Source organism: Fusarium proliferatum, assembly GCF_900067095.1.
Source record: "Fusarium proliferatum ET1 genome assembly, contig: FPRO_scaffold008, whole genome shotgun sequence".
NCBI lineage: Eukaryota > Fungi > Ascomycota > Sordariomycetes > Hypocreales > Nectriaceae > Fusarium > Fusarium proliferatum.
The window spans coordinates 695,370-707,642 of NW_022194797.1; the positions used below are offsets into that span (position 1 = coordinate 695,370).

The 12,273-nt window shown below is 48.7% G+C and overlaps 7 protein-coding genes across 7 annotated transcripts; 5 read left to right on the top strand and 2 right to left on the bottom strand.

The window, feature by feature from the left end:
- Positions 1-557: 557 nt before the first annotated feature.
- FPRO_13949 (putative short chain dehydrogenase family protein) lies at positions 558-1,289 on the top strand (the record flags this gene model as incomplete). Its single annotated transcript, XM_031218921.1, has 1 exon — positions 558-1,289. One exon carries the CDS (start codon positions 558-560, stop codon positions 1,287-1,289), a length of 732 nt encoding a protein of 243 aa, XP_031084731.1.
- Positions 1,290-1,479: 190 nt separating this feature from the next.
- FPRO_13950 (uncharacterized protein) lies at positions 1,480-2,951 on the top strand (the record flags this gene model as incomplete). Its single annotated transcript, XM_031218922.1, has 4 exons — positions 1,480-1,546; positions 1,592-2,295; positions 2,343-2,471; positions 2,520-2,951. 4 exons carry the CDS (start codon positions 1,480-1,482, stop codon positions 2,949-2,951), a joined length of 1,332 nt encoding a protein of 443 aa, XP_031084732.1.
- Positions 2,952-3,937: 986 nt separating this feature from the next.
- Positions 3,938-5,167, top strand: FPRO_13951 (related to 5`-3` DNA helicase; the record flags this gene model as incomplete). The annotated part of the gene is made up of 1 exon (XM_031218923.1): positions 3,938-5,167. One exon carries the CDS (start codon positions 3,938-3,940, stop codon positions 5,165-5,167), a length of 1,230 nt encoding a protein of 409 aa, XP_031084733.1.
- Positions 5,168-5,824: 657 nt separating this feature from the next.
- Positions 5,825-6,974, top strand: FPRO_13952 (uncharacterized protein; the record flags this gene model as incomplete). Its single annotated transcript, XM_031218924.1, has 2 exons — positions 5,825-6,218; positions 6,286-6,974. 2 exons carry the CDS (start codon positions 5,825-5,827, stop codon positions 6,972-6,974), a joined length of 1,083 nt encoding a protein of 360 aa, XP_031084734.1.
- Positions 6,975-7,029: 55 nt separating this feature from the next.
- FPRO_13953 (uncharacterized protein) lies at positions 7,030-8,151 on the bottom strand (the record flags this gene model as incomplete). The annotated part of the gene is made up of 4 exons (XM_031218925.1): positions 7,030-7,122; positions 7,169-7,189; positions 7,239-7,376; positions 7,426-8,151. The coding sequence occupies 4 exons, from the start codon at positions 8,149-8,151 to the stop codon at positions 7,030-7,032; spliced, it is 978 nt and encodes a 325-aa protein (XP_031084735.1).
- A 560-nt stretch (positions 8,152-8,711) lies between these two features.
- FPRO_13954 (uncharacterized protein) lies at positions 8,712-9,535 on the bottom strand (the record flags this gene model as incomplete). Its single annotated transcript, XM_031218927.1, has 2 exons — positions 8,712-9,047; positions 9,101-9,535. 2 exons carry the CDS (start codon positions 9,533-9,535, stop codon positions 8,712-8,714), a joined length of 771 nt encoding a protein of 256 aa, XP_031084736.1.
- A 1,490-nt stretch (positions 9,536-11,025) lies between these two features.
- Positions 11,026-12,171, top strand: FPRO_13955 (uncharacterized protein; the record flags this gene model as incomplete). The annotated part of the gene is made up of 1 exon (XM_031218928.1): positions 11,026-12,171. The coding sequence occupies one exon, from the start codon at positions 11,026-11,028 to the stop codon at positions 12,169-12,171; it is 1,146 nt and encodes a 381-aa protein (XP_031084737.1).
- Positions 12,172-12,273: the final 102 nt, after the last annotated feature.

Here is a 12,273-nt window from a genome sequence, read left to right on the forward strand (position 1 = left end):
AGCAAGATGGATTTCAAATGCCTGGTCCGATATGAAATTCTTCAGTTCTCAAAGAACGCATGTCTGACGAATCGCAAAATGTAGATCTGGCTATAGTTGGCCCAAGAGGTGGCAAAACAATTGCTGCCTCAAACACCTCAACCTTGCAAGAACATAAAACACAGCCGGACATGTTTCAAGACTTTTCGTAAACTCCATTTTCCTCATGTTAAAATAAAACACTCCGTCATATGGAGGGAACCTCAATTGGTTGATTGGCTTCAGTTGCCATCGGCCAAATTGGCCGTTGCGGCCCCACTTTCGAGCCGGCGAATTTGGACGTGAGAAACTCGCCATGATCCATCTTGACGACACCATGAGAAGCGTCCAGGGACGCTAGTAAAATCTGGAACTCCCAGGCCAATTTGGCCGCAAAGTTCAAATTGACAGAGCATGTCAAAGGCAGGATGGTTGTTCCTAGAAAATTGCCTATATAAAGACTTCATCGTCGACCTCTTGACTAAAATCATCAACAACCACCAATATACAAACCCTTCATACATTTCATTTTGCCTATCATGTCTCGAACTCTTGCTCTTGTTACTGGTTCAACTCAAGGCATTGGCCTTGCAGTTGCCAAAGAACTCGCCATCAAGCATAACTACCATGTCCTTCTTGGCGTTCGCAACACCAAAGCCGGCGAAGAAATCGCCTCTGATCTCCAAAAGGACGGCCATCAAGCTTCAGTAGTAGAGCTTGACCTCACCTCTCCCGAGTCCATCGACAAGGCAGTCAAGCATATTGAAGAAAAATACGGATATCTCGATGTTCTCATCAACAACGCCGCTGTTTTGCTCGATTTTGACAAAGGTCTTTCAGCCTGGGATCTCTTCTCCAAGACATTCACAACAAATGTCGTAGGAACTGGTTGTCTTACTCAAAGCATTCTCCCACCTCTTCGCAAAGCAAAGAATGCTCCACCGCGAATTGTGTTTGTCTCAAGCGTCATGGGCAGTCTCACCAAGGCCACTGATGAAACCACGATCTATTACAACATTGACTACAAAGCGTACGACGCGAGCAAGGCGGCTGTCAATATGCTGATGCTTAACTTTGCTCGGGAGTTGCGTCATGTGGGTGGAAAGGTCAATTGTGTTTGTCCAGGGTTGGTGAAGACGGGCTTGTCGGGTTATCATGAGTGGGGAACGACTCCTGAAGTTGGCGCTGAGAGGGTCGTTGAAATGGCGACTATTGGGGAGGATGGGCCCACCAGGACCTTCAGTGATCGTAGCGGAGAGCTTCCTCTATAGATGGAAACTGTATCATATCATGGTAGTTTGGTGTTTCGCTAGATCCTGTAATTACGAGCGGGATTAGACCCCCTCTGTGGGTCTTAGCCGTAAGATTTTAGCCTTAAATCCGAAAACGTATTTTTGCTTACCAACCTGCACTTGTGTTCTCTCACATCACTTCCAGTCGCGAAAACTCGTATCAATCACAATGGAAATTTTGACAGACTCTCTGTTCTTTCAAACGTGCCACTTATGTGACAAGGCTTTCACTCAGGGTACGTTTGTCCCAAGCATGCCTCCCAGCCGCTGACCTTTGTCAGAGCATCCGTACAAGCGTCACGTCAATTATTGCCGCCGCGCCCAGACTCAACGCAAAGGACGCCCAAAGTCTTGCACTTCCTGTAGAATAGCCAAGACGAAATGCGACTTTGTTCAGCCATGTTCGAGATGCACGACGAAGGATCTGCGATGCACGTTTGGTCGACCAGTTCGCAACGGACCTGCGACATCAATTGAGCATTGCCAAGATCTCAATGCTCGACCAAATAATGAGCTGGAGGCCCTTAATGGATTCTTTCCATATGAAACTCCGAGTATTTCCCTTGACTTGGGCGACTTCGCAAGTGATTTCGTTTCGTCGCTGACCACCATATCAACCGATCCCTCTGGTCTCATGCCGGCTTCTCTGGAAATGTTTCCGTCCAGCTTCACAAACGATATGCAAATTCGCGTACCTCCGAGATCGCTCAGCTCCAAGGGAGATCTAACGCGCGTATCTAATCGTCTTTCAAGCATGCAGCACGCGTCGAGAGTCATCATGCAGATGCTCTACGCATATCCGCAGATGATGCTCCGGCGGCAAACGTTCCCGCCGTTTATTCACCCCCACTGGCATTTAAAAACTCTCCCTGAGACATTGGGGAATAGTATGAGCCTTTGTCAGCTGTTTGCCGCCCGAACGCCAGAAACACAGTCGTTCTTGTGGAGGATGGTCGCTGCTGAGGAGGAGCGCTTTCGGGAAAAGGTAAACATGACGAGCTTTTTCAAGTTACGTCGGCTAATACGAAGCAGCTACATACGTTATCTCCTCATGAAGTACATCTGTGTCTGGAGGCTATGATCATTTACATGATGATGTCGATGAGCGAACCTGACTCAGAAAGCAAGGAGCGCACTTCTAGGCTCTTCGAGACAGCTGAGGTCAGTGTTGTCAAGCTTCACATCAACATCAAGCTAACTTCTTATTAGATGATTGGCTCCCGATTTCTTGATCATACCGGCAGTTACTCGACCACCGAAATAGCCGAGCCAAGTTCAACATGGCAAGACTGGATCTTCGCAGAATCACGCCGCCGAATGTCTTGCCTATGGCTGATCATAGGCTGCGTGATCACCATTGAGAATGGGAAGAAATGTAGTATCTGCAGCGACATGTGCAGCCTGCCCCTTCCATCGAGCAAACTATTGTGGGAAGCGAGAAGTCTTGAGGAATGGCAGACGGAGAAGGCTTTCTTTGATATGAGCTGTCCTATGATTACATTGGGTGAGCTCGTTGAAGCGAAAAGCAACACGGGGAATCCGGTTGAAGCGCAGAGGCTGCAGACTTGGGAGATGGGGAGCGATAAGATGGCTGCCATGCTGAACATTGCTGTTGAGTTTGTATGGGGCACCGTTTTATAACGGCTGAGAATGAGAACGGGCATCTGCTACTGTACTGCAGTCAGCAGGGGGACCCACCCACTGAGGAGAATACCGTTGTATTAGCTATCAGCTTTATGAAACGCAATGAGTCTTGAATTGATGCCATGTCAGAAATTCGCAGTCATCAGTGGATGACGCGTTGGCGCCAGAAAAAGCAAAACTCCAAGAAGATGACGAATTGGAACAGTGCCACTTCGCGTCTTTGAGTTTGGCCCCTTGATAAATCAGGCGCGTCCCCTGCCGCTATCCATCTAAACCTTCATCAACGCGATCGATCACTTTGCCCTACGCGTACTACGTATCATGTGGGTACTCCTAGGGCTCCCGCTTACCGCAAGCATGCACTGACATCACATGCAGATACCCCGTTCATTCACGCGACCCATGCCCATAATGAGAGGTCCAGCCCCTCCGACGTACCCTCCTACTCCGCCGCCCCAGGGAACAAAGAGAAAGGCCAGTGATGCTGCTCCGACAAGCGAAAACAACGAACTGTCCCAAACGCTTCCTCCTTCACCTAAACGGACTCAACGCGAAGCATCATTTCTCAGTATCTCATCCGACGGCCATGAGTACGACCCCCAACATGATGAATTGGCACCCCGTGACGATCGAACTGTGATCAATACTGAACCAGAACTTTCTGATGAGCAGAAACGTCTACTCGACACCATCATTCACGCTCGACGCAATGTCTTTTTCACTGGCTCAGCTGGAAGCGGTAAATCGACGGTTCTCAAAACCGCTATCCGCCGGTTGACGGATATGGGGAAGACAGTTAGAATCTGCGCACCTACTGGTCGTGCAGCTGTACCACTTGGCGGCACGACTACCTACTCTTTCATGGGATGGTCACCGGATTTAATCCGAAAGGGATAGCCGCGCTTCGGGAAATCACTTGGAAAAACAAGACAGCCCGTAAGCGGATCAGAAAAACAGAGGTACTGATCATCGACGAAGTTAGCATGGTTGGCAGTAATTTCTTAAATTGCATGATTGAGTGCTTGAAGCGCGTGAGGGAGGACAAGCGACATTTGCCCTTCGGCGGCATTCAGGTCATCGTCACCGGGGACTTTTGCCAACTAGCCCCTGTCAAACCTTTTCAGCCCTGCTATGTTTGCGGCGCCCTGACCAAGTTCAACAAGTCTGATGGCCTGCATACTTGTACCAAGTCCAGGGAACACGGGCCATGGGCTGACGAGGACAAATGGGCCTTCAGAAGCAATGCTTGGGCTGAGGCCAATTTTGCCTGTTTCAATTTGACAGACATCCATCGTCAGAACGACCCCACTTTCATCAAAATCCTGCAGAAATGCCGGCTTGGGATCCCCTTCACTGAAAACGATATAGACCTCCTCATGAATCACGACTGTGAAGTTGAAAATGCGCCACAGCTCCTTTGCACCAGAGAAGAGGTTGACCCGATTAATCACGCCAAGTTTCAAGAGATCACAGAGTATGAACCAAAGCGGTATACAGTCCTTGATGGCTACAAGTGGAATGAGAAACTGAAATGGGAGAAGGACAAGTATAGTGCAAGTCTTGAAGACGGAACATTGGCTGTGCACAAGGAACATCAACTCGACCCGTTCGTCAACCTCAAGCAAACAATGCAAGTCATGCTCCAAGTAAACCTCGATATCAGAGCTGGACTCGTCAACGGAAGTCAAGGCGTTATTTGCGGCTGGGAGAGAATCGACCTGGCAAAACTGCCTGTACTCCAAGGAGAGTACTCGAACGAAAGGGAAGCCCTTGCTCGAGCCTTTACTGCAAAGCACATACAGCTTCACCCCGACAAGAAAGATCACGTCTGGCCACGCGTGCGCTTCAGCAATGGGCGCGTCCGCACGATCTATCCCTGGTGTGTGATCACTCCCGTTGGTGAATTCAGGCCTTATTCCCTCCTGCAACGAACACAGATTCCGCTTATACCTGGTTGGGCTATCACCATCCACAAGAGCCAGGGAATGACTCTCGAACGCGTCATCGTCAATCTGAGTAGGGCTTTTGCAGAGGGGCAGGTCTACGTCGCGCTATCGAGAGCGACATGTCTCCGGGGTCTGAAGGTAGAAGGCGAAGCGCGGGGAATAACCGTGGGGGAGGGAGGGAACGAGGAGGTCCGTCAGTTTCTTACAGACACTTTTGGTACTGAGACTTTTGAAGAGCTTGAGGATGAGGAACATGAAGAATCTTAGAGGCAAAAAGAGTTGCGGTATGGGCCATTTGTTTGAATATGGTTTCCTTTTTCTCCGGGTTTTGTATTAGTAATTATACATGAATGACATTATATTCGAGCGGTCTTGATACTCTTGCATGTTTCGTAGTCATTGACTATGGCTTGAGTTGACTGACGATGTATTCGTAGCAGTTTCAACGGCCAGACATGTCTGTTACGAGGGGATGCAACAAATAGATACCCGTTATGATCTGATCATTCTCCAAACCGCAAATTATTGACTTCAAGCTCCGCAAACTATCCATTCACAACCTCATCATCAGCTTCTATCCTGCGTTGGTAGCCAAGGCTTGGGTAAGGAGTTGGATACGGTACTTGTTCTTCTCATCGGGGATAATCAGCGTCCGGGCTGTTTCAGAAGCCAGTCCCCGTGCGTAACGCCACCACGCGTTTAGTGGCCCGTATTAAATTGGTCACGTCCCGCTCCCCGCGCCCCTCTTCCATCCCAAGGCTTCATTCTATGCGATCGATCGATCACAGTGCCTCACGCGTATCTATGTGCCATGTGGGTCCCCCTAGTCCCCCATTCACCGCAAACATGCACTGACATCGAATACAATTACCTCATCCATTCCTACCCTAGCCAATTACTATTAGTACCCTTCCCATGCCGAGAATGAGAGGTCCTGCCCCAAGAACTTTCCCCCAGAGGGACACCACTAGGGCACCTCTTAAGAGGAAACTCGACACCAATGCGCAAGCTCCGATATCTGCCAGCGAACCCAAGCGTTTACAGCGATCGTCCTCCTTCATCAGCATCCCCTCCTCGTCCGACGAAGATGAAGCCCCCAAATCCAAATCGTCAAGCCGCGCCGAAGCGAAGTCCCCCCCTCAACAACCAAGGTCGAACAAGAATACGATGGCAAACTTTCTAGCCATGGGAAAGCAGAAGCCATCACAGATTCTGCAGCAAAGGCCACAGCAGACCGAAGGGGAGATCCTCCTGCAAAGGAAACGGGAGCTCCAACAGGAGATCTCAGAGCTGCGGGCCTCACAGCAGGCCTCACAGCGTATTTCACGGCAGATTCCACAGCAGGTCCCACAGCAAGCAAAACGCACGACCGGATCAATATTCAGATATCCCGCATGTGAAGGAGACTAAAGAGCAGTGCAAAGACAGTCCATTAGATGCCTACGTCGAGATGAAAATCAATGCACTGGTCATGCTCAAGATCAACCTTGATACAGAGAAAGGCCTCGTCAACGGAAGCCAAGGCATCGTCGTCGGATGGGAACCCCACGACCCTGCCAAGCTCCCAAACACGAAAAAGAACACTCTCTTGAATATAGATGTCCTTGCCGGTTCTTATGCTAACTGGCGAGCGAATCTGATCCAGGAGTACGCAAAAACGCGCAAGATTCGGCAATGGCCGATCGTTAGGTTTAACAACGGTATTACACGCACGATCTTTCCATGGGTATTAGTCAACACGCTCGGGGCAACAGAGCCTTACTCGATACTATATAGAACACAGCTCCCGCTGGTCCTGGCGTGGGCTGTCAGTATCCACAAGTCTCAGGGTATGACGCTGACTCACGTCACGACGGATCTTTCGCAAGCATGGGAGCAGCCGTTGAAGTATGTTGCGTTGTCGCGCGTGACGAGCCTTAACGGTCTTGCCATCCTCAAGCCTGGGGGGTGGAAGAAGCGTGTAAGCCGTAAGGAGTCATTGAATGTGATAGAATCGTCATCACACGAAGTGAGGGAGTTTCTTGAGGACAAGTTTGGGAGAGATCTGTTCACAGAGCTGGAAGGGAACAGATGATGTATAACATTGAATCTAAAGCAAATGCGTTTAATTGACTGTTTCAAGTAACCATTCACTGGACCAAACGCCATACAGAAACAACTACTATCCTGCTGACGCTGTTACGAGAGTCGAGTTTCTTCATCTTCCCCTCTCCGAAGATACCCTAACCTTGGGTAAGGAGTCGGATACTTGTTGTCATCATCACTTACCCATCGAGGATAATCCGGATCCTGCCCCGAACGATAAGAAAAGATACCTCTGTATGGTTGGAAGACTTACGTTGTCAAAGAAAGGATGTTTTGAGCCAATATCCTGAAGTTCCTGGTTCCACTCGCTCTCTGGCAAATGTCGCCTTTTGCACCAGATACAACGCGGCACTGTTCTTTGCGAGACTGTCTTGCCGCAAGTACACCAAAACTGGATTGAGTCGTTAGCTTATCTCAATGTTGCTGGTTAGAGTTCTCACTGCTCGGTCAAACGCATGATCTGGAAGTGTTTTTGTAGGCTCAAAATCATCTCCGTAGTCCATATCCTCCCTCACAATCCAATTCCCATCCAACTCTGTTTGCTCCTCAAAGTACTTCCACGCGGTTTCACGCTCCTCCTCTTCACATCTGACGCAAATCCACCGTGTATAGATATCGCAGTCACATCGTTCATTCAAGAACTTCCCCTCAACTTCTTTCTCAGTTTTCGCGTCACACTCCTCGCACAAACACATAATGTTATCAAGCTGGACGCTGCCTCTCAAATGCGGTCTCCGATTGGGATGCGAATTTGGCGGAGCTGCGCGAGGATAGCATCGACATTCTTCGCAGATGTTTATGCCGCATTTTAAACATGGCAGAGCACCTGCTTCATCGCACTTGATGTTGTATAGCCGTACTTCAATCTCTTCGTCGTCTTTCAGATAAGGACTAGGCGTCCACTGACCCGCCATGCGGTTTCGGTGATAGGGACTTGCATAGGCTTGACGTGTAGCGAGGCCACGACCATCGCAGAGGCACTGACGACTGAGAGATTTGAAGATCACTGGTGACGATTGGATGCACTCGTAAGCTGATTTGCTTGTTAGACTGAGATGATAGAGGTCGAGAGTTGAGAGCCAGGGAGCTAGGGAGGTGAGGATCGAGTATGAGGAGATGAGGTTCTCGATAGTGGAACTAGCATCGCCAGAAGTAGTGGTAGCCATGATTATTCTCAGGAAACCTCTGTTCTAGTCAAACTCCTCGTAAGCTTGCTATTTATTCGTTGAAAGGCTGCCGTAACTTGGCGGTGCATCACGTGGGTAAGCAAGAATATGAGTCAGATTGTAGCATTATGTCCTGTCAGATTGCTCCGGTGTTCGGAATTGTCAGATGTTACCCCGGCTTATGAGATAATGCTGACTGGCTCTCACTCTCTTGGCGAAATAGAAGTCGGTTATTCCTCTCGTGATTGATGTCGGATGTAAATCTGGGATAATCCTCTTCTTACCGTTGGTTTCAGCACTGGTTTGAACCTACGCATACATCCCCAAAGGCCCGAACCTGATATGACATGGGAAATGACTTTGGCATAGGAAAAATCTTCTAAAAGCTTGTATCACTCTGAAGTCATCTTTTCTTTCAAGCCTTAAGGCTCCTGTTGGGTATATCAAATGACTTATTGACGTGTTGGAAGACATAATTTGAGCGGAGTTTGTATCCTACAGTCCTACTACACCACATCTTCTATCCTATCATCAGATGACTAGTAACCATGATCACTGGTTTATAGCTTCGTGCTCTCTTCGGACACAAGCTCTACAAGCCACTTTCTGTGCTCTTCAACCAGATGTGGACTATGTCCAGATTCGATCTCCAAAGTGTCAGCACCCCAATTCTGCGCCACGGCCAAAAGCATCTCCCTCCCGAAAATAGGGTCATTCTTGCAAATCACCATGGTCTTGGTAATCCTCAGGTCTTCCGGGGTGCAAACGATAGGAACTTCGAAGGGGGCCTTGCTATGATGGCAAAGTGTCGGGATAATCTCATCCGCGATGCTCTGGTCAATATCTGAGAGGAATGCTTCTTTAACCCTATCCAGCTTCAATGGCATACGTGTATCCTATCTTATAGTTAGTTCGGAAACTTGGCGTGCTGAGTCGAGTATTGGCTTACTGATACATTATGAAAGAATGGCGTCTTGTAATGCTCGCCCGCAGCCTCATACATGGAGATACCCTTCTGTAGGACAGGCGTTGGAGCCACATAGATAACAGAGCCGAAACCACCAACAAGACCTTTCCGCTCTCTCTCTGCAATACTATGACCGTCAATCGCCACGGTGAGAGGGATAGCTCCATAACTATGACCAATACCAATTATTTTCCTCCCACTATCAATGTAGGGCAGAACTGCGTCGTGGATCCTCTTTACATCATCGTGGTATGTCTTGCCATCGACAGAATCATCGTAGCCAGAACTTGCGAGAGGCGGTGCAAGAACTGTGAAGCCTTGTTGCTGGAAAGCTTGGATGAGAAGACGGTAGTGGAGAGGTCGATGCCAAGCACCGTGAACAAAAAGTATGACTGGCTGTTGGTCTTTTTCATTCATTTTAGGTATTGTATGAGAGTGAAGATGTTGTACCGCATGATCGGTCGGCTTATGCTGAGGTTATATATGTAAGAGTCGATGGCCACGGAATCCTTCTTCGGACGAAACCTCCGATTTCGCACTGATATATCTGCGATAAGCCATACAGTCTGATCCTTCGCTACCTTTCGGATGGATATTCGGACGAGCTTGGGGCGCGTAGCGTGCTGACACACATATCCAATTCCACTAATTACGGACATGCTCATCAATGAATGAGATAACTTCCCCTTGCTCCTACACGCATGGCATCGGCTATCAACGGCCGGTTATGACCTCACGAAATTTAGATCCGCTGCAAATTAGTCAAGGCTGGAAGGAAATCTAAAGCTTCTTGCGACACTAATTGAGGTAGCACGTCTCGTGGTTTCAACAATCTTAACTGAAGTGGAGCAACTGTCATGTTTTCTTCCCTACGTTGCTCACCTAAGCCATCACAGAATTGCAGATCTCATGAAGAAAAGACAGACCTCAGCTGTCTTTAATCAATGGCTGCGTGCCATCCACCTCGTTGTATGGTTGGTTACTAACCTTGTCACATGAGCCATTACAATCCTGCCACAGAGTCATATCAGCCGGCGGATCGACCGCTATCAGGGGCAACTATAGGATCATCGAGATCCATCGAAGAAGTCACAAATCACATGAGCGGGAGTACGGGTAGCAGACCTAGCGTCAGAAGCTGAAATGCATCTAGACAGTACCAGCGAATGATCAGCGCCGCAAACTACCAGTAGAGCTCGGCACGGCCCGGGCTCAGCTGCGATGGTAGTCGTCTGGGGATTGATCGTCAGTCGACAGAACTGGTTGAGGGTGCCTATTGCGATTACAGCATGTGTCTACATCGAGTCGACCTGTGTGTCGCCCTTTTCGGAAGATCTGCAACGCTGCTGCTTAAAAGTGGCTGAGAGGGCTGAGCTGAAAAACGATGATCTTCTCCACTGTCGGCCGTGTCCTGGATCGGCGCAGTCTCTGGTCATTGATGTGCCCTCTATAACGCCATCGGTCACCGGAAAGTGAGAGAGCCGAGACATATTTCCCGTGCCCTGGTTCTGTCACATTTTGTATGTGATGGCACCAGCTGATCTGTCATGCTTCTGGCTAAAATACTTAGGCCACTCTGCACCTACCTAATATAGAGGTATATCACATGCACGTATTGACTCTCGTGTGCCATGGTTTGTCACTTCCCCGTCCCGTGTCTCATAATTTGTCAGATACAGTTGAGAAGACAATCCTGCTCCAACACTATTACGTAGTTCTCTATCAGCTCGGCTCCAGTACTTTATATGCGAGTTGACTTTGACGAATGCAAATCATCGTTAAATAATACCAAGGCCAGGTGAATGCCATAGTTTCTTTTTTCCAGCGGTTATCTCCATCAATTCGGTGCATCAAGTTTTCATCTGACATTAAACCCCTTTATTTTCTGCTCCAGAGCAACTCAAGCTATGGCTATGGCGGCTTTCCAATGGCATATTCAGATTGCACTCTTCATCATGATTGCTACCAATCTCATCTTTACCAATGGAAGCAACGATGGCTTGCAGCATATCCTGCACCCTCAAGAGGCTTCTCTTGAGATTATCACAGGCCAATACGATCCTGCACGAATCAGCATCCACAACACTACTGGCCACGTATCATGGGAATGGACAAAGGTCGATTTCGTTAACCAAGACATACCAAGGAAGCTCAATCAGTGTCTACAGAATGGAGGCTCCGTGACAGATGTCAAATGGGCGAACCACGGTAGAAGCGTCGTGGCGGTCTTTGCGTATGCAGTCGTCGTCATCAACCATTGTCCCGATGAGCCATCTAAGAACAAGGTTATAACCTTTGGCATGTGTTTGGATCAATTCGGTCTGGGAGGAACTCACGGTATTGAGCCCCTACCCGATGAGAAGCTCGCTATAGCAACAACTTCCTATGAAGCAACAGGAAACATCAAGATCGTCAACACGTCCTTGGGTACGTCAAATCCATATCCAGGCTTTCTCCAAGAGCTTGATGGCATTCCTGCCGTGCATAGCCTTGTATGGGACCAAGTAACGGAAAGTCTTTGGGCCATCGGGAATGACCTCCCTCCTCAAGGGAAATGCCCTTCAACAGCTCTTCTGAACCGCTATGAGTATAGAGACGGTTCGTTTTCTCGAAAGCCCTCTCAAGTCGAGCCTCTTCGTCCCCCCAAACAGCTTAACGAGGAATGGGACGATTCATGGTGGGATGGAGGACATGATATAACGCCTGTGCCTGGCCAACGACACCTTCTCATCTCTACAGATCTGGACCTTCACCTCTTCAATCTGACTTCTGCCTCATTTCTACATGGAGAAGAAGTGTTGAAGCAGCCATTCATGCATGGATTCAAACCAGTTTACTCTCATGAGAAGAATCTGCCTCGGGCTGATGTCAAGTCATTGAGCTTGCACAAGAGCTCTGGCACGCTTTATGTACAGGCTGATTGGAAAGGCTACTTCTCAACTCATGTCAATCATCTTACAGTCGGAGCGAAGGCTCCAAGAAACATCTCATTCTCCCAATCGGTGTATCGGTCTCGTTGGTTTTCACCCGTTGCTGGATGGTCCGTTGAGTAGCATTTTTACCGATGGCATACTGAATCTGCATGTCTTTTACTATGTAGTAAGGATGCTAGATTCTGGCCACTGAAATGCCACCTTTTCCACCAGATCCAACTA